General features: G+C 40.0%; 1 protein-coding gene across 2 annotated transcripts in view; it reads right to left on the bottom strand.

Annotated features, from left to right (window-relative positions):
- Positions 1-305: 305 nt before the first annotated feature.
- HYKK (hydroxylysine kinase) overlaps positions 306-20,554 on the bottom strand; it is a 43,014-nt gene continuing 22,765 nt past the window's right edge. For both annotated transcript variants that reach the window (XM_016189413.2, XM_007525780.3), the window contains 2 exons: positions 19,165-19,348; positions 306-2,428 (listed from right to left, as the gene is read on the bottom strand). In XM_016189413.2, the coding sequence (XP_016044899.1) occupies positions 1,968-2,428; positions 19,165-19,348 (645 nt within the window). In that variant the 3' untranslated portion in view covers positions 306-1,967. The remainder of the gene's footprint in view (positions 2,429-19,164; positions 19,349-20,554) is intronic.

Below are 20,554 nucleotides of genomic sequence, written 5' to 3'. Positions count from 1 at the left end.
CTGTCCCTCTCTGTCTTCCCCTCCTCTCTCCATTTCTGTCCTATGTAACAATGATGACATCAATAACAACAACAATAATAACTACAGCAACAATAAAAAACAAGGGCAACAAAAGGGAAAATATTTAAAAATTAAAAAAAAAATTAAAATTTGCCTAAAATCCCTTAGGAAGAATGTTCCATCCACTAGTTGAAAGGAATTCAATCCCTAGACATTTCTTTGAATAAAGGACATACAACTTTTCGTTTTCATTTTGTCATTTGACACTTTCCATTGGCTGAAATAACCAGGGACTGTTCCAAAAATGTTCATTCAACAAATCTTTATTAAAGGTTTGCTAACAGATCTTAAAGATAGTGTGAAATATTTTTCAATTTATTCATCAAATAATTTATATGCTACATAGAACTGATTGACAAGTTATTGACAAACAACAAACAGTAAGATATAAATGCAAGACAACAAATATTTAAATGTGGAAATAGTGATTGACAATATTTGAGCTAGGAATTCAGTGAAGTAGAATTCATGGTCTTTGTCTAAAATTCTGGCAAAGAGCACCTAAAATCCTTAATGACAGAGATGAGAAGAGGGTCTTTTTTTTCCTGTTAGCAACTCTCTCTGAACTGCACCAACCAGAATTTATGTGACTGAGGTGGCTCTTGGAGGATGGGGACTGATTGCCAAGAAGTAACAACCAAGTGATCAGAGGGCTGAAAAGAGAAGAGGGGCTGGGATTTAACTAAATCAACAATGATTTAATCACGTGTACTGCAGCCTTAAGAAAAGCCCAAACTAAAAGAGTGAAGAGAACTTCTGGTTTCGCGAGTGCTTCTAGTAACATCAACAGAGTGGTGCACACCAACAGGGACAGAAGCTTCTGGGCTTAGGACCCTTGAGATCTCACCCACGTCCGTCTTCATCCAGCTGTTTATCTGTGCCCTTTCTGATGAACTGATAAAGTGTTTCCCTGAGTTCTATGAGCTATTCTAGCAAATGATCAAATTGAGGAGGTTGTGAGAAACTTTGACTCAAGAATCAGCTGGTACTTGTAACTGGAACCTGAAAAGAAGGCAGTTTGTGGACCAAGGCCTTAACCTGTGAGGTTTATGCCAACTCTGAATAACAGCATCAGAACTGTTTGATGAGGAAAAATCTCACACATTTGGTGTCAGAAGTGGTTATGAGAAGGAGTAAATAGCATAAGAGTTATGCAGAGACTGAAGCCTGAGTGACCAAAGTCCCAGGTTCAATCCTCCACACTACCATAAGCCAAAGCTGAGCACTGCTCTGATAAGAAAAAAGAAAAAAGGTGATGAGATTGAGAGCAAGACATTTCTCTTAAATACGTGGGGGGGGGGGGGGGGAGATGAGGGTGGAAAGGTAGAACCATGGAGGAGGAGAGGCATTTGTGTATACCTGGTTGAGCACACACGTTACCATGTGTAAGGACCCAGTTTCAAGGCCCCACTCCCCACCTGCTTCATGAGCAGTGAAACAGGTCTGCAGTATCTATCTTCTTATCTCTCCTTACCCTCTCAATTCCTCTCTGTTCCATCAGATAAAATAGAAAAGGGAAAAATGGCCACTAGGAGTGGTGAATTTGTATGCTGGCACCAAGCCTCAGTGATAACTCTGGTGGCAATAAAAAAAAAAAAAAGAAGAGGAGGAGAGAAAAGAGCACAACAGTCTCTTATGCATATAAAAAACTTGTGAGTTTCTGACTCAAAACGCCATTCTGTATATTTTCTATTACACACAAGGTACATGAGACCCACAGAAAGACATATTTGCTCATACAGTACTTAAGTTTAAAAAAGAATGAGATTAAAGTCATTAGCATTCTTATGTGCATTGATCTGCTCCATCTATTATTCACTTTTAGCTGTACAATAAAATCTTTCAAAGAATTAGATTTAGTCCTATTGTGTTTTTCATTACTCAAGTACAAGTGAACTCAGACCCATTCACATGGAAATCTTAGATTCATATGACTTAGCAGTTTCAAACCAGATTTTTTCTACAGCTTTCTGACCCATGTCAAACATTTGCTGTAAATGCTTCCAGCCGGTCTTTGCAGTTATCATGATATATTCCTGATTCTCTGGGTGTAGCTGGCAAGAGTATGCAGCTATGACAAGTGACTGGCAAAAGCGACTGCATACAAGCAGATACAAAGCACCTCTCTCTACAGCTGTCAATGGGATAATGCTTTCAAAACCTGCGAGGACATGGCCTCCTACTGATATGGGATCCTGACTTTCAATCATCATATACATGATGGTAATGGCCACTTCAAACACGTAGTAGCCATAACTCATGTCATCAAAGTCTAAAATCCCAGACACTTGATATGCAGCATCTTCAGAGGCTGACGTGCTGGGCTCTACTAAGATGTTATGGTCGTTGAGATCTCCGTGATTGATACCTGAAAGAAAAATCAAACCAGGTGAAAACAGTCCATTAATACTCCAGTTCATTTCTTTTTCTCAGACACAGCCACTCAGAGAATTTGATGAGCAGTTGGTGATCAAGAGCCAAATCCCAGTTTCCTGAAAGAAATTCTTCTCAAGTGGGTAAAAGCAGTTAACTTTAGTGACTATTTTTACTTTTGCTTCTTTTTCATACAAGGTCAAAAGGTGAAAATTAGTTATTACAAACACCTCACTCCGGCGTTTAGAAATGGAACTACCCCAAACCAGGAATGTTTAAAAAGAATGTAACAGGGAGCTGGGTGGTGGCACACCCGGTCGAGCGCACATGTTACAATGCACAAGAACCCAGGTTCAAGCCCCCAGTCCCCACCTGTAGAGAGAAATCTTCACAAGTGGTAAAGCAGGGCTGCAGGTGTCTCTCTGTCTCTCTCCCTCTCTATCTCTTCCCTCCTCTGAATTTCTAGCTGTTTCCATCCAATGAATAACTTTAAAAAAATAATACACTTATATTTTATTAATCAGAATAAGGAAACAAGAGTCCCAGAATAGTGCCAGGGAGAAAGCACAATGGTCTATCAATAGCCTTCATGCCTGAGTCTTGGAGGTCTCAGGTTCAATTCCCCACACCACCATAAGTCAGAGCTAAGCAGTGCTGTAGGAAAACAAAAAAGCCTCATGAGTGATGCAATGGATAAAGCATTAGACTTGCGGGAGTCAGGCGGTAGTGCAGCGGGTTAAGCACAGGTGGAGCAAAGCGCAAGGCCGGCATGAGGATTCTGGTTCGAGCCCCCGGCTCCCCACCTGCAGGGGAGTCGCTTCACAGGCGGTGAAGCAGGTCTGCAGGTGTCTATCTTTCTCTCCCTTTCTCTGTCTTCCCTCCCCCTCTCCATTTCTCTCTGTCCTATACAGCAATGATGACATCAACAGCAATAATAACTACAACAACAAGGGCAACAAAAAGGAAATAAATATTTTTTTAAAAAATTGGACTTGTAAGAATGAGTTCCCAAGTCTGAGCCTTGGCATCACATGAGTGATATTCTGGTTTTATTCTCTCTCATTAATAAATAATTTTTTGGGGAGTCGGGCTGTAGCGCAGCAGGCTAAGCGCAGGTGGCGTAAAGCACAAGGATCGGCATAAGGATCCCGGTTCGAGCCCCAGCTCCCCACCTGCAGGGGAGTCGCTTCACAGGCGGTGAAGCAGGTCTGCAGGTGTCTATTTTTCTCTCCTCCTCTCTGTCTTCCCCTCCTCTCTCCATTTCTCTCTGTCCTATCCAACAACAACAACAATAATAATAACTACAACAATAAAACAACAAGGGCAACAAAAGGGAATAAATAAATAAAATAAATATTTTAAATAAATAAATAAAATAAATAAATTTTTTTTAAAAAAAAAGAAGACTATGGGGGCTGGGTGGTGGCACACCTGGCTAAGTTCACACATTATAGTGAACAATCACCTGGGTTCTAACCTCCAGTTAACCTACAGGGGGAAGCTTCACAAACAGTGAAGCAGTGCTGCAGGCGTCTCTGTATCTGTCCCTCTCTATCTTCCCCCTTCCCTCTTGATTTGTCTCTTTCCAATTAATTAATTAACTAAAAAATTAAAAAGTCCACCAGTTGCAGTAGAATTAAACAAGCACAAAAAGCCCCAGCAGGGAAAGAAAAAAAAAAAAAGCAAGGAATTTGAACCACATATGAGTGTGTAAGCACCATGAGAATCTCCATGGATAGAGGAGCAGGGCTATAATATCTCTCTTGCCTAAAATAAAAAGAACAAATAGGACTGCCCCACTTTTTTTTTTCTTTCCTTTTCTTCCCTTTTAACACCAGAGTACTGCTCAGCTCTGGTTTATGGTGGTGGTGGTGGTGGGGATTGAACCTGGGATTTCAGATTCTCAGGCATGACAGTCTCTTTGCATAACCATTATGCGACCTACCCCGCCTGGACTGCCCCACTCTTCAAAGGAGGAGCCTGGGTCATTCCTACTCTGCCACTTGAGGAAGACTGGTTCTGAAATGAGTGCAGCTTAGAATGTTCCCAGCTGGGAGTCGGGCTGTAGTGCAGCGGGCTAAGTGCAGGTGGCGCAGAGCACAAGGATCCCGGTTCGAACCCCGGCTCCCCACCTGCAGGGGAGTCGCTTCACAGGCGGTGAAACAGGTCTGCAGGTGTCTGTCTTTCTCTCCTCCTCTCTGTTTGCCCCTCACTCTCCATTTCTCTCTGTCCTAACCAACAACGACAACAACAATAATAACTACAACAATAAAACAATAAAGGGCAACAAAAGGGAATAAATAAAATAAATATAAAAAAATAAAAAAGAATGTTCCCAGCTGTGACTATGGACCATAAGCTCAGACTGACAGGGATCCGGCACTTGTACATGTCCCTGTGCTAAATATACATATATATCTATGTATGTTTACATACATAGATATAGACCCTGAGTTAGATCATTGTGGTAAACAGTTAATTGCCTTTATATACCTTCAAGTTTGCAAGCAACTCTCTGCCCTAATACCGCTTCTTAGTTCTACTCTCAACTCTGATACTATCTCTCCAGATAATATTTCTACTACACCCCTATCTTAGACATCAAGCTCAAGCAAAGATTATTAAGATAGGCTCCTAGGGAATTCGACTTCCGGAGGCAGAGCTACGAGCAGCAGATCGCTTTCTCTCCTCTCCTCTCCTCTCCTCTCCTCTCCTCTCCTCTCCTCTCCTCTCCTCTCCTCTCCTCTCCTCTCCTCTCCTCTCCTCTCCTCTCCCGGATCAACTAGGAATACCAAAGGAGACCACCCGGGATCAAAACAAGACAGGACTAGAATGACCACAGGAACCCACTAAATCACTGGTGAGTACAAACACGTGTGGCTGGTGACAGAGAGGAGAGAGGGGCCTAAGGAGAGATTAAGTGACTGCTAACAGTTCAGCAGTTTATCAGTTGAGACACCACCTCCAGTCTGCTCCACCAACAAGGGGACGACAGCTTAAGGGAGGAGAGGACTCCCCAGAGACTCACCAAGTGCAACTGTGAGTCTACATTGCTACTACCCTCAGAATCTGGAGCAGCGACAGGAAGGGACACCAGGGGACAGAGATCTAACCAGGAAACTCAGAAGACCTATACCTCAGTGGCATAGCTGAGGGGCTGTGAAATTCTCTTTGCATAACCACTGGATTATCTCTGCCACACCCTGCTTTATCTCTTGGTCAGGAGTCAGTTATTAAGCTAAGAAACCTATTGATAGTTTAAAAGCCCTCAGGCTCCCATAGCCTACAGGAAAAAAAAAAAAAAAAAAAAGAGGCTTTTAAACCACTGACCTCCATCTCAGGGATTGAAATAACTGTTAACTTCCACCACTGTGAACCCTTTAATTAACTTACTTAGACAAAAGTCAATCCAGGCAATAGTGATCAATAATTTGAAAAGTATTGATAAAGGGAACTCATAACATAATATATAAAATGGTTAAAACAACAAGAAAAAATATTGGAGACTAGAACCAGGACAAGAGTCCAGCTAAAAGTCCTCCAGAGGGTGAAGCACAAAACAACGAGTTCAACATCCAAACATTAGCTAAGGAAATAATAACAGGAGTGAGTAAAGAATTTGAAAAAATTGTAATCAGAAATGCAGGAACAACAAATAAGAATATGGAAGAAAATACTAATTATCTCATGGTTATTAGAGAGCTGAAAGCTGAAATCACTGAGCTAAGAAGGCAACTAGCTGAACAAGCTAAAACAGTATCAGAGCAGGGCAACAAAATAGATGAACTCCAGAAAACAGTAGAGGGCAGAGAGAATAGAATCAATGAGGCTGAAGACAGAATTAGCAAGATTGAGGATGAATTAGAGACAACTAAAAAAGAAGTAAGAGATCTCAAAAAGAGATTAAGAGATGCTGAAAACAACAACAGAGTCCTATGGGATGACTTCAAAAGAAACAATATAAGCATTATTGGCTTACCAGAGGAAGAAAGAGAAGGAGAGGAAGAAAGCATTTTCCAGGCCATAGTAGCTGAAAACTTCTCTAGTCTAGACAACATCAAAGATATAAAAATTTAAGAAGCACAGAGGGTCCCAAACAGAATTAACCCAGACCTAAAGACACCAAGACATATCATACTTAGAATGGAAAGGAATAAGGATAAAGAAAGGATCCTCAAGGCTGCAAGAGAAAAACAAAGAGTCACCTACAAAGGAAAACCCATAAGATTAGCAGCAGACTTCTCCATACAAACACTACAGGCCAGAAGAGAATGGCAAGATATCGATCGAGTGCTCAATGAGAAAGGCTTTCAGCCAAGAATACTATATCCTGCTAGATTGTCATTCAGACTAGATGGAAGCATCAAAACCTTCTCAGACAAGCAACAGTTGAAGGAAGCAACCATCACCAAGCCTGCCCTGAAAGAAGTTCTGAAAGGTCTCCTATAAACAACCGGACCACCACAAATAGGACATCTATCAAAACACTCTAAAACTCTACAAGAATGGCGTTAAAATATCTTCAATCTTTGATATCAATAAATGTCAATGGCCTGAATTCACCTATTAAAAGACACAGAGTACGAAGATGGATCAGAAAACACAACCCAACAATATGTTGTCTACAGGAAACCCACCTAACTCAACAAGACAAACACAGACTTAAAGTGAAAGGATGGAAAACTATCATACAAGCCAATGGCCCACAAAAAAGGGCAGGAACAGCTATTCTCATATCTGACATGATAGACTTTAAAATAGATAAGATTAAAAAAGATCGGAAGGGACACTACTTAATGCTCAGAGGATCAGTCAATCAAGAGGACTTAACAATTATTAACATCTATGCACCCAATGAGAAGCCATCTAAATACATCAAACTTCTACTGAAAGAGCTACAGCAATATATTAACAGTAACATAGTCATAGTAGGGGACTTCAACATACCACTTTCTCAACTTGACAGATTATCCAGGCAGAAAATCAATAAAGACATAAGGGAGCTAAATGAAGAGATAGATAAACTAGAACTATTGGACATTTTCAGAGTCATTCATCCCAAGAAACTGGAATACACATTTTACTCAAATCCACATGGGTCATTCTCAAGGATAGACCATATGTTAGGCCACAAAGACAGCATCAGCCTATTCAAGAGCACTGAAATCATCCCAAGCATCTTCTCAGACCACAGTGGAATTAAACTAACACTTAACAATCAACAAAAGATTAGTAACAGTCCCAAAATGTGGAAGCTCAACAGTACACTTCTTAACAACTTCTGGGTCAAAGAGGAAATCAAGGAAGAAATCAAAATGTTTCGAGAGTTCAATGAAAATGAAGACACAAGCTATCAAAATATTTGGGACACAGCTAAAGCAGTCCTAAGAGGGAAGTTCATAGCTATACAAGCACACATTAGGAAACAAGAAAAGGCACAAATAAACAGCCTGATTGCACATCTTAAAGACCTAGAAGAAGAACAACAAAGGAACCCTAAAGCAACCAGAAGGACAGAAATCACTAAAGTTAGGGCAGAAATAAATAACATTGAGAATAGGAAAACCATACAAAAGATCAACAAAAGTAAATGTTGGTTCTTCGAAAGAGTGAACAAATTCGACAAACCTTTAGCCAGACTCACAAAACAAAAAAGGGAGAAGACCCAAATAAATCGGATAGTAAATGAAAGAGGAGATATAACAACAGACACCGCAGAAATTCAACATATTATGCGAGGCTTCTATGAACAACTATATGCCACCAAGCTAGAGAACCTGGAAGAAATGGACGAGTTCCTAGATACCTACCAACTTCCAAAACTAAGTAAAGAGGAAGTGGATAACATGAACAGGCCCATCACAGCTAATTAAATTGAAACAGTTATCAAAAACCTCCCCAAAAATAAAAGTCCTGGACCAGATGGTTTTACAAATGAATTCTAGAAAACCTTCAAAGAAGAACTAATACCTCTACACAGACCTAATACCTCTACTTACCTCTAATACCTCTACTACCTCTACTACCTCTATTACCTCTAATACCTCTACTACCTCTAAAACCTCTACTTTTAAAAGTCTTCCAGAAGATTGAAGACACTGGAATACTCCCTGCCAGCTTCTATGAAGCCAACATCACTCTGATACCAAAAACAGACAGGGACACAACCAAAAAAGAAAACTACAGACCAGGGGAGTCGGGCTGTAGAGCAGCGGGTTAAGAGCAGGTGGCGCAAAGCACAGGGACCGGCATAAGGATCCCGGTTCGAACCCCGGCTCCCTACCTGCAGGGGAGTTGCTTCACAGGTGGTGAAGCAGGTCTGCAGGTGTCTATCTTTCTCTCCTTCTCTCTGTCTTCCCCTCCTCCCTCCATTTCTCTCTGTCCTATCCAACAATGACAACAACAATAATAACTACAACAATAAAACAACAAGGGCAACAAAAGGGAATAAATAAATAAAATAAATATTAAAAAAAAAGAAAACTACAGACCAATATCTCTGATGAACAAAGATGCTAAAATATTGAACAAAATTCTAGCCAACCGGATACAACAGTATATCAAAAAGATTATTCATCATGACCAAGTGGGGTTTATCCCAGGCATGCAAGGTTGGTTTAATACACGTAAATCAATCAATGTGATCCACCACATCAACAAAAGCAAGACCAAAAACCACATGGTCATATCAATAGATGCACAGAAAGCCTTTGACAAAATACAACATCCCTTTATGATCAAAACACTACAAAAAATGGGAATAGATGGAAAATTCCTGAAGATAGTGGAGTCTATATATAGCAAACCTACAGCCAACATCATACTCAATGGTGAAAAACTGGAAGCATTTCCACTCACATCAGGTACTAGACAGGGATGCCCACTATCACCATTACTATTCAACATAGTGTTGGAAGTTCTTGCCATAGCACTCAGGCAGGAGCAAGGAATTAAAGGCATACAGATTGGAAGAGAAGAAGTCAAACTCTCCTTATTTGCAGATGACATGGTAGTATACATAGAAAAACCTAAGGAATCCATCAAGAAGCTTTTGGAAATCATCAGGCAATACAGTAATGTGTCAGGCTACAAAATTAACATTCAAAAGTCAGTGGCATTCCTCTATGCAAACACTAAGTTAGAAGAAATTGAAATCCAGAAATCAGTTCCTTTTTCTATAGCAACAAAAACAATAAAATATCTAGGAATAAACCTAACCAAAGAAGTGAAAAACTTGTATACTGAAAATTATGAGTCACTACTCAAAGAAATTGAAAAAGACACAAAGAAGTGGAAAGATATTGCATGTTCATGGGTTGGAAGAATTAACATCATCAAAATGAATATATGACCCAGAGCCATCTACAAATTTAATGCTATCCCCATCAAGATCCCAAGCACATTTTTTAGGAGAATAGAACAAATGCTACAAATGTTTATCTGGAACCAGAAAAGACCTAGAATTGCCAAAACAATCTTGAGAAAAAAGAACAGAACCGGAGGCATCACACTGCCAGATCTCAAACTATATTATAGGGCCACTGTCATCAAAACTGCTTGGTACTGGAACATGAACAGACACACTGACCAGTGGAATAGAATTGAGAGCCCAGAAATGAGGCCCCACACCTATGGACATCTAATCTTTGACAAAGGGGCCCAGACTATTATATGGGGGAAGCAGAGTCTCTTCAACAAATGGTGTTGGAAACAATGGGTTGAAACATGCAGAAGAATGAAGCTGAATCACTGTATTTCACCAAATACAAAAGTAAATTCCAAGTGGATCAAGGACTTGGATGTTAGACCAGAAACTATCAGATATTTAGAGGAAAATATTGGAAGAACTTTTTTCCGCATAAATTTTAAAGACATTTTCAATGAAACGAATCCAATTACAAGGAAGACTAAGGCAAGTATAAACCTATGGGGCTACATCAAATTAAAAAGCTTCTTCACAGCAAAAGAAACCACTACCCAAATCAAGAGACCCCTCACAGAATGGGAGAAGATCTTTACATGCCATACATCAGATAAGAGTTTAATAACCAACATTTATAAGGAGCTTACCAGACTCAACAACAAGACAACAAATAACCCCATCCAAAAATGGTGGGAGGAATTGGACAGAATATTCACCACAGAAGAGATCCAAAAGGCCGAGAAACACATGAAAAAATGCTCCAAGTCTCTGCTCGTCAGAGAAATGCAAATAAAGACAACAATGAGATATCACTTCACTCCTGTGAGAATGTCACACATCAGAAAAGGTAACAGCAGCAAATGCTGGAGAGGGTGTGGGGTCAAAGGAACCCTCCTGCACTGCTGGTGGGAATGTCAATTGGTCCAACCTCTGTGGAGAACAGTCTGGAGAACTCTCAGAAGGCTAGAAATGGACCTACCCTATGACCCTGCAATTCCCCTCCTGGGGATATATCCTAAGGAACCCAACACATCCATCCAAAAAGATCTGTGTACACATATGTTCTTGGCAGCACAATTTGTAATAGCCAAAACCTGGAAGCAACCCAGGTGTCCAACAACAGATGAGTGGCTGAGCAAGTTGTGGTCTATATACACAATGGAATACTACTCAGCTGTAAAAAATGGTGACTTCACCGTTTTCAGCCGATCTTGGATGGACCTTGAAAAAATCATGTTGAGTCAAATAAGTCAGAAACAGAAGGATGAATATGGGATGATCTCACTCTCAGGCCGAAGCTGAAAAACAAGATTAGAAAAGAAAACACAAGTCGAACCTGAAATGGAATTGGAGTATTACACCAAAGTAAAAGACTCTGGGGTGGGTGGGTGGGTGGGGAGAATACAGGTCCATGAAAAATGATGAATTAAATAGTGGGGGTTGTATTGTTAAATGGGAATCTGGGGAATGTTATGCATGTAAAAAAAAAAAAAAAAGAAGAAGTAGAAACGCAAAGCAGAAATTGACTGAGAAAAAAAAATACAAACGTATTTTAGAAGTAGTATGGAAGAAGTAGCAAAGTGCACCTTTGTCACCTGTTACTTTCTTGTTATTTTAGTAGTTTGTTGTTTCTACTGGATGTTTTTATGTGGTTGGCCATAAGGTGACAAATAATTTTAACTTTCTTACTCTTTTGTAAATGAATCTTTCTGAACAAATTCTTAATGTCACATCTTCTTATACAAACTGTATTCTATTAGCTAGGACTTGAAGCACAATATTAAACAATAGCAACAGCCTTTTCTTAACTCCACATTTAAGGAAAGTGCTTAAAGTTAATTCATTAACTAATATTTTTTGCTGTGCATTTTGGTCCTTCACAACATTAAGCAAATTTCTAAACACTTTCTTAAATTTTTTTTTTCCTACCAGGGTTAGTTATCACTGGGGCTTGTTGCCAGCACTACAAACCCACCACTCCCTGTGACCATTTTTCCTTTTTTTTTTTTTCTTCTTTCTCCCCTTAATTTTCAGTAGGTAAGGCAGAAATTGAGAGGAGAAAAAAATAATAATAATAAAAAAATAAAAAAAAACAAGATTAGAAAAGAAAACACAAGTCGAACCTGAAATGGAATTGGAGTATTACACCAAAGTAAAAGACTCTGGGGTGGGTGGGTGGGTGGGAAAAAAAAAAAAAAAAAAAAAAAAGATCCCAGCCACATTTTTTTGGAAAATAGAAAAATGCTACAAATGTTTATCTGGAACCAGAAAAGACCTAGAATTGCCAAAACAATCTTGAGAAAAAAGAGCAGAACTGGAGGCATCACACTCCCAGATCTCAAACTGTATTATAGGGACATTGTCATCAAAACTGCTTGGTACTGGAACATGAATAGACACACTGACCAGTGGAATAGAATTGAGAGCCCAGAAATGAGGCCCCACACCTATGGTCATCTCATCTGTGACAAAAGGGCCCAGACTATTCAATGGGGAAAGCAGAGTCTCTTCAACAAATGGTGTTGGAAACAATGGGTTGAAACATGCAGAGGAATGAAACTGAATCACTGTATTTCACCGAATACAAAAGTAAATTCCAAGTGGATCAAGGACGTTAGACCACAAACTATCAAATACTTAGAGGAAAATATTGGCAGAACTCTTTTCTGCATAAATTTTAAAGACATTTTCAATGAAACGAATCCAATTACAAAGAAGACTAAGGCAAGTATAAACCTATGGGACTACATCAAATTAAAAAGCTTCTTCACAGCAAAAGAAACCGCTACCCAAACCAAGATACCCCTCACAGAATGGGAGAAGATCTTTACATGCCATACATCAGATAAGAGTTCAGTAACCAATATATATATATAAAGAGCTTGCCAGACTCTACAACAAGACAACAAATAACCCCATCCAAAAATGGGGGGAGGACATGGACAGAATATTCACCACAGAAGAGATCAAAAGGCCGAGAAACACATGAAAAAATGTTCCAAGTCTCTGCTCGTCAGAGAAATGCAAATAAAGACAACAATGAGATATCACTTCACTCCTGTGACAATGTCATACATCAGAAAAGATAACAGCAGCAAATGCTGGAGAGGTTGTGCGGTCAAAGGAACCCTCCTGCACTGCTGGTGAGAATGTCCAACCTCTGTGGAGAACAGTCTGGAGAACTCTCAGAAGGCTAGAAATGGACCTACCCTATGACCCTGCAATTCCTCTCCTGGGGATATATCCTAAGGAACCCAACACATCCATCCAAAAAGATCTGTGTACACATATGTTCTTGGCAGCACAATTTGTAATAGCCAAAACCTGGAAGCAACCCAGGTGTCCAACAACAGATGAGTGGCTGAGCAAGTTGTGGTCTATATACACAATGGAATACTACTCAGCTGTAAAAAATGGTGACTTCACCGTTTTCAGCCGATCTTGGATGGACCTTGAAAAATTCATGTTGAGTGAAATAAGTCAGAAACAGAAGGATGAATATGGGATGATCTCACTCTCAGGCAGAAGTTGAAAAACAAGATCAGAAAAGAAAATACAAGTAGAACCTGAAATGGAATTGGCGTATTGCACCCAAGTAAAAGACTCTGGGGTGGGTGTGGGTGGGTGGGGAGAATACAGGTCCATGAAGTATGATAAATGACATAGTGGGGGTTGTATTGTTATATGGGAAACTGGGGAATGTTATGCATGTACAAACTATTGTATTTACTGTTGAATGTAAAACATTTTAAAAAATAATAATAAATAAATAAATAAATAAATAAATAAATAAGATAGGCTCCTAGGAACATTCCTAAAATAGGCTTCCTAGCTTCCTTCCACCCTAAGTTCCCCTACTTTAACCTATTCTATCTATTCCAACTTTATGGTTCCAGTTTATTAAACATGTTGTTCTGCTTTTTTTTTTTTTTTTTGTAATCTTACAATCTAAAGCAACTATAGTAATCTACTACTCATCACAAATTTAAAAAACTTTGGAGACCACCCGGACCGAAACAAGACAGGACTAGAATGACCACAGGAACCCAGTAAATCACCCGTGAGTACAAGCACGCGTGGCTGGTGACAGAGAGGAGAGAGGGGCCTAAGGAGAGATTAAGTGACTGCTCACAGTTCAACAGTTTGTCAGTGGAGACACCACCTCCGGTCTGCTCCACCAACAAGGGGACAGCTGAAGGGAGGAAAGGACTCCCCAGAGACTCACCAAGTGCAACTCTGAGTCTCCATTGCTACTACCCTCAGAATCTGGAGCAGCAACAGGGAGGGACACCAGGGCACAGAGATCTAACCGGGAAACTCAGGAGAAGACCTATACCTCTGTGGCATAGCTGAGGGGCTGTGAAAGTCTCTTTGCATAACCACTGGATTATCTCTGCCACACCCTGCTTTATTTCTTGGTCAGGAGTCAGTGATTAAACAAAGAAGCCAATTGATAGTTTAAAAGCCCTCAGGCTCCCATAGCCTACAGGGGGAAAAAAAAAGGCTTTTACACCACTGAACTCCAACTCAGGGATTGAAAAAACTGTTAACTTATATAAAATGGTTAAAACAACAAGAAAAAATATTGGAGACTCGAACCAGGACAAGAGTCCAGCTAAAAGTCCTCCAGAGGGTGAAGCACAAAACAACGAGTTCAACATCCAAACATTAGCCAAGGAAATAATAACAGGAGTGAGTAAAGAATTTGAAAAAATTGTAATCAGAAATGCAGGAACAACAAATGAGAATATGGAAGAAAATTCTAATAATCTCATGGTTATTAGAGAGCTGAAAGCTGAAATCGCTGAGCTAAGAAGGCAACTAGCTGAACAAGCTAAAACAGTATCAGAGCAGGGCAACAAAATAGATGAACTCCAGAAAGCAGTAGAGGGCAGAGAGAATAGAATCAATGAGGCTGAAGACACAATTAGCAAGACTGAGGATGAATTAGAGACAACTAAAAAAGAAGTAAGAGATCTCAAAAAGAGATTAAGAGATGCTGAAAACAACAACAGAGTCCTATGGGATGACTTCAAAAGAAACAATATACGCATTATTGGCTTACCAGAGGAAGAAAGAGAAGGGGAGGAAGAAAGCATTCTCCAGGCCATAATAGCTGAAAATTTCTCTAGTCTAGACAACACCAAAGACATAAAGATTCAAGAAGCTCAGAGGGTCCCAAACAGAATTAACCCAGACCTAAAGACACCAAGACATGTCATACTTAGATTGGAAAGGAATAAGGATAAAGAAAGGATCCTCAAGGCTGCAAGAGAAAAACAAAGAGTCACCTACAAAGGAAAACCCATAAGATTAGCAGCAGACTTCTCCATCCAAACACTACAGGCCAGAAGAGAATGGCAAGATATCTATCGAGTGCTCAATGAGAAAGGCTTTCAGCCAAGAATACTATATCCTGCTAGATTGTCATTCAGACTAGATGGAAGCATCAAAACCTTCTCAGACAAGCAACAGTTGAAGGAAGCAACCATCACCAAGCCTGCCTTGAAAGAAGTTCTGAAAGGTTTCCTATAAACAACCAGACCACCACAAATAGAACATATATCAAAACACTCTAAAACTCTACAAGAATGGCGTTAAAATATCTTCAACCTTTGATATCAATAAATGTCAATGGCCTGAATTCACCTATTAAAAGACACAGAGTAGGAAGATGGATCAGAAAACACAACCCAACAATATGTTGTCTACAGGAAACTCACCTAACGTAACAAGACAAACACAGACTTAAAGTGAAAGGATGGAAAACTATCATTCAAGCCAATGGCCCACAAAAAAGGGCAGGAACAGCTATTCTCATATCTGACATGATAGACTTTAAAATACATAAGATTAAAAAAGATAGGAATGGACACTACTTAATGCTCAGAGGATCAGTCAATCAAGAGGACTTAACAATTATTAACATCTATGCACCCAATGAGAAGCCATGTAAATACATCAAACTTCTACTGAAAGAGCTACAGCAATATATTAACAGTAACACAATCATAGTAGGGGACTTCAACACCCCACTATCTCAACTTGACAGATCATCCAGGAAGAAAATCAGTAAAGACATAAGGGAGCTAAATGAAGAGATAGATAACCTAGAACTATTGGACATTTTCAGAGTCATTCAGAGCAAGTTGTGGTATATATACACAATGGAATACTACTCAGCTGTAAAAAATGGTGACTTCACCGTTTTCAGCCGATCTTGGATGGACCTTGAAAAAATCATGTTGAGTGAAATAAGTCAGAAACAGAAGGATTAATATGGGATGATCTCACTCTCAGGCCGAAGTTGAAAAACAAGATTAGAAAAGAAAACACAAGTCGAACCTGAAATGGAATTGGAGTATTACACCAAAGCAAAAGACTCTGGGGTGGGTGGGTGGGTGGGGTGAATACAGGTCCATGAAAAATGATGAATGAAATAGTGGGGGTTGTATTGTTAAATGGGAATCTGGGGAATGTTATGCATGTAAAAAAAAAAAAAAAAGAAGAAGAAGTAGAAACGCAAAGCAGAAATTGACTGAGTTTGGAGTATGGCTCCAAAGTAAGAAAGCAGAGGTACACTAGAGTTTGCAGTGAGTACCTCCCTAATACTTCCTCTCCACTTTTCCAAGCTTTGGGTCCATGATTGCTCAACAATTTGTTTGGCTTTGTATGTTAACTCTCTTTTCAGTCACCAGGTTCCAGGTATCATCAGGATGCCGGCCAGACTTCCCTGGATTGAAGACACCACCAATGTGTCCTGGAGCTCAGCTTCCCCAGAGACCCATCCTACTAGGGAAAGAGAGAGGCAGACTGGGAGTATGGACCGACCAGTCAACGCCCATGTTCAGCGAGGAAGCAATTACAGAAGCCAGACCTTCTACCTTCTGCAACCCTCAATGACCCTGGGTCCATGCTCCCAGAGGGATAGAGAATGGGAAAGCTATCGGGGGAGGGGATGGGATATGGAGATTGGGCGGTGGGAATTGTGTGGAGTTGTACCCCTCCTACCCTATGGTTTTGTTAATTAATCCTTTCTTAAATAAAATAAATAAATAAAAAAAAAAAAAAAAAAACAAATTTAAAAAACTTTAAAAAGTTGTAATGAAAAAAAAATTTTAATTTCTTTATTGGGGGATTAATGTTTTACATTCAACAGTAAATACAATAGTTTGTACATGCATAACAGTTTTCAGTTTTCCACATAACAATAGAACCCCCAGTAGGTCCTCTGTCATCCTTTTTGGACCTGTATTCTCCCCCCACCCACCCCAAAGTCTTTTACTTTGGTGCAATACACCACTGCTTTCTCTCTTAACTGTATTTCAGCTACCAAGATGCAGATGCTACTATGAGTCCATCTTGATTTCCCTGGGCAGATGACTTCAACAATAATTGCTTCCTCGAACCTCACCTCTCCAGATCCCTACCCTACTAGGGGAAGATAGAAACAGGCTGGGGGTATGGATTGACTTGCCAAAATCCATGTCCAGTGGAGAAGCAATTACAAAAGCCAGAACTCCAACCTTCTGCACCCTAAAAAAATTTTTGGTCCATACTCTCAAAGGGATAAACAATAGGGAAGACACAGTGGAGGGTATGGGACACAGAACTCTAGTGGTGGGAACTGTATGGATTTATACCCCTATTATCTTACAAATCTTATAAATCAACATTCAATCACTAATAAAACATAAAAAGACAAAAATAAAATAAATAAAAAGAATGATAAAGTTGGCCTAGAATGAGGTGGCATTGCACATGGGTGAGGACACAAAGAAAGGAAGGACTGAAGGAAGAAAGAAGAAATGACAGGATCAGGGAAATAGCATAATGGTTAAGCAAAACTTTCATGCATGAGGTGCTGAGGTCCCAGGTTCAGTCCCCAGCACCACCATAAGCCAGAGGTGAACAAAGCTCTGGCAGGAAAAAAAGAAAGTGATAGAAAAAGAGAAAAGAGTGAGGAAGGAAGGAAGGAAGGGAGGAGGAAGGAAAGAAAGAAAACAGAGAAAGAACTGATAAAGGGCCTGAGAGTTGACTGGCTCAATGATAGACTTTAGGTCTTGTAAGAATGAGGTCTGGGGGGAGTCGGGCTGTAGCACAGCAGGTTAAGCTCAGGTGGCGCAAAGCATAAGGACCAGCATGAGGATCCCGGTTCGAGTCCCCAGCTCCCCACCTGCAGGGGAGTCACTTCACAAGCGGTGACGCAGGTCTGCAGGTGTCTATCTTTCTCTCCCCCCCTCTGTCTTCCCCACCTCTCTCCATTTCTCTCTGTCCTATCCAACAACTACTACAACAATAAAACAACAAGGGCAACAAAAGGGAATAAATAAATAAAATAAATATTTTTAAAAAAGAGGTCTGGGGCTCTGTCCCCAACACCACATAAAATTAAGCTAATTAGGGCAGGGAAAATAGCCTAATGGTTATGCAAAAGACTTTCATGCCTGAGACTCTAAAGTCACAGGTTCAATCCCATGCACCACCATAAACCAGAGCTGTGTAGTGCTCTGGTCTGTCTGTCTTTCTCTCTATATATACCTCTCTCATTAAAATAATAAAATAAAAATATTAAAAATAAATTAATGTATGCACATGTTACAATATGCAAGGACCTGGATTCAAGTTTCCAGTCCCCAACTACAGGGAGGAAACTTCACAAGTGGTGGAACAGACTGCAGGTATCTTTCCCTCTCTCTCACTATTCTGTCTTTATCATAATAATAAATAAAAAAAAATTATTTATGAGAAAGAGAGAAAAAACGAACAAGAGAACCAGAGCATCTTTCTGGCACATGCAACACTGGGGATTGAATTCAGGATTTTGTGCTTGTCAGTCCAACACTCTAGCCACTGCACCAACCCCTGGGCAGCCAGTCTATGCTCTCTTTTATGGCTGCCAAAGCTGCCTGATGAAGCAGGTGACATGATACCCGAGAGACACGAGCCAGTCGTTTCTGTGGCAGAATCAAAATGGTGGGTGGACTAAGAGGGACCCACCTATAACTCCATTAACACAGATTAAAAAAATTTTAGTATGTTCGAATAAAATATGGTTTGTGTATGCTATGGGATACTATTCAGAAGTTAAAACTAATAAATCAAATGAACAAGAACTATATATATTAAGTGGATTAGTCTGAAAGACATAATGTTGAGTTAAAAAAAAAAAAACAAGGCAGGCTTGGTTGATGAGAAAGATCACTGGGTAGAGTATGTGCACTGCTTCCACACCTTCCTGATGGTTTTGACCATCTAAACATCAAGCATGAAAGACTTATTTGATTGGGGGTGGTGGTGGTACTTACACTCTCGAAAATCACTTAACTTGGTCTCCACTTCTTCCCTGAACAGCTGAATGACCTGTTCCACAATCTTTCGATTTCGATTCTGGCCCAAGGCATGTATATATTTCTCCAGAAGAGGAACATTTTTCAGATTCCAAATGAAGCTCTCCCGACGCAGACTACTTAACCTCGGATGCTGGAATTTCTAAAAGCAAAAGCAAGAAACTCTTAAGGTTCTTCACAGCTAGAGCTACAGTTACTGGGAGGTCTGCTGTGTTCTAGAAGACAGTATGCTCCCACGTGAAGACTCGCGAGAGCTCACATTCTCGTGGTCATTAACTCACTCCGGTGAATAATCCACAAGGGGTATATAACTTCATACTTGTGTGCAGGGTCTTAGTGTTCAGAGCACTTTCTTATCTCATTTGATTCTCATTACTATGTGAAGATAGCAATTAGTCACAGCTTACAAAAGGAACTGCAGGCAGCTCTGAAGAACTTTGTTCTCACCTGCATGCTGTGTCTTGGACAACTGCTACTTCTGACTTCATCTACTACTTTTGCTCACCATCCACCAGCCACCTGGTCTCTCTGCTGCTCACAGAGCCTGGCCGGCATGTTCCCACTACATGGCTTCTGCATTTGTTTCCTTCTCTTGGGAAATGTGTCCCCAGAAACCCATGTGGCTGGTGCCCTTGTCCCCACTAGGTGCTTACTTAAAAATCACACTCTCTGGGTGAATCTCTTGATCACTCCAACTAAAATTTCAACCCTCTATTGAATGCTTCTTTTTAAAGATTAATTATTTTATAGGGCAGAGAGAAATTGAGAGAGGAAAGGGAGATAGAGAGAGAGAGATAGTGAAGGAGACATCTGCATCACTGCTTTACTATTAAGTGGGGAGCAAGGTCTTGAACCTGGGTCCTTGTGCATTGTGATGTGTGTGCTCAACTAGGTACGCTACCACCCTGCCCATTCAATACTTATCTCTCTTCTCTGCTTATTTTATTATTCTCAACACGCAGTACACACTGGTGTCTAACACTCACCATAATGGACTAATGGACTTTATTTTTTTTTCATCTTTTTTTTTTCTTACCAACAGGTTTTTGTTTTGTTTTTAAAGTAGGGTTTTTAAAAATAACTTTCTTTTTATTTAATATATATTAAATATATACATATCATATATATATATATATATATATATATATATATATATACTTTTTTTTCCCTTTTGTTGCCCTGGTTGTTTTACCATTGCTGTGGTTAATATTGTTGTTGATATTGATGTCATTGTTGTTGGATAGGACAGAGAGAAATGGAGAGAGGAGAGGAAGACAGAGATGGGAGAGAAAGACAGACACCTACAGACCTGCTTCACCGCTCGTGAAGTGACGCCCCTGCAGGTGGG

This window comes from Erinaceus europaeus, chromosome 16 (assembly GCF_950295315.1).
Source record: "Erinaceus europaeus chromosome 16, mEriEur2.1, whole genome shotgun sequence".
In the NCBI taxonomy this organism is placed as follows: domain Eukaryota; kingdom Metazoa; phylum Chordata; class Mammalia; order Eulipotyphla; family Erinaceidae; genus Erinaceus; species Erinaceus europaeus.
This window is presented reverse-complemented; position numbering and strand designations above follow the sequence as displayed.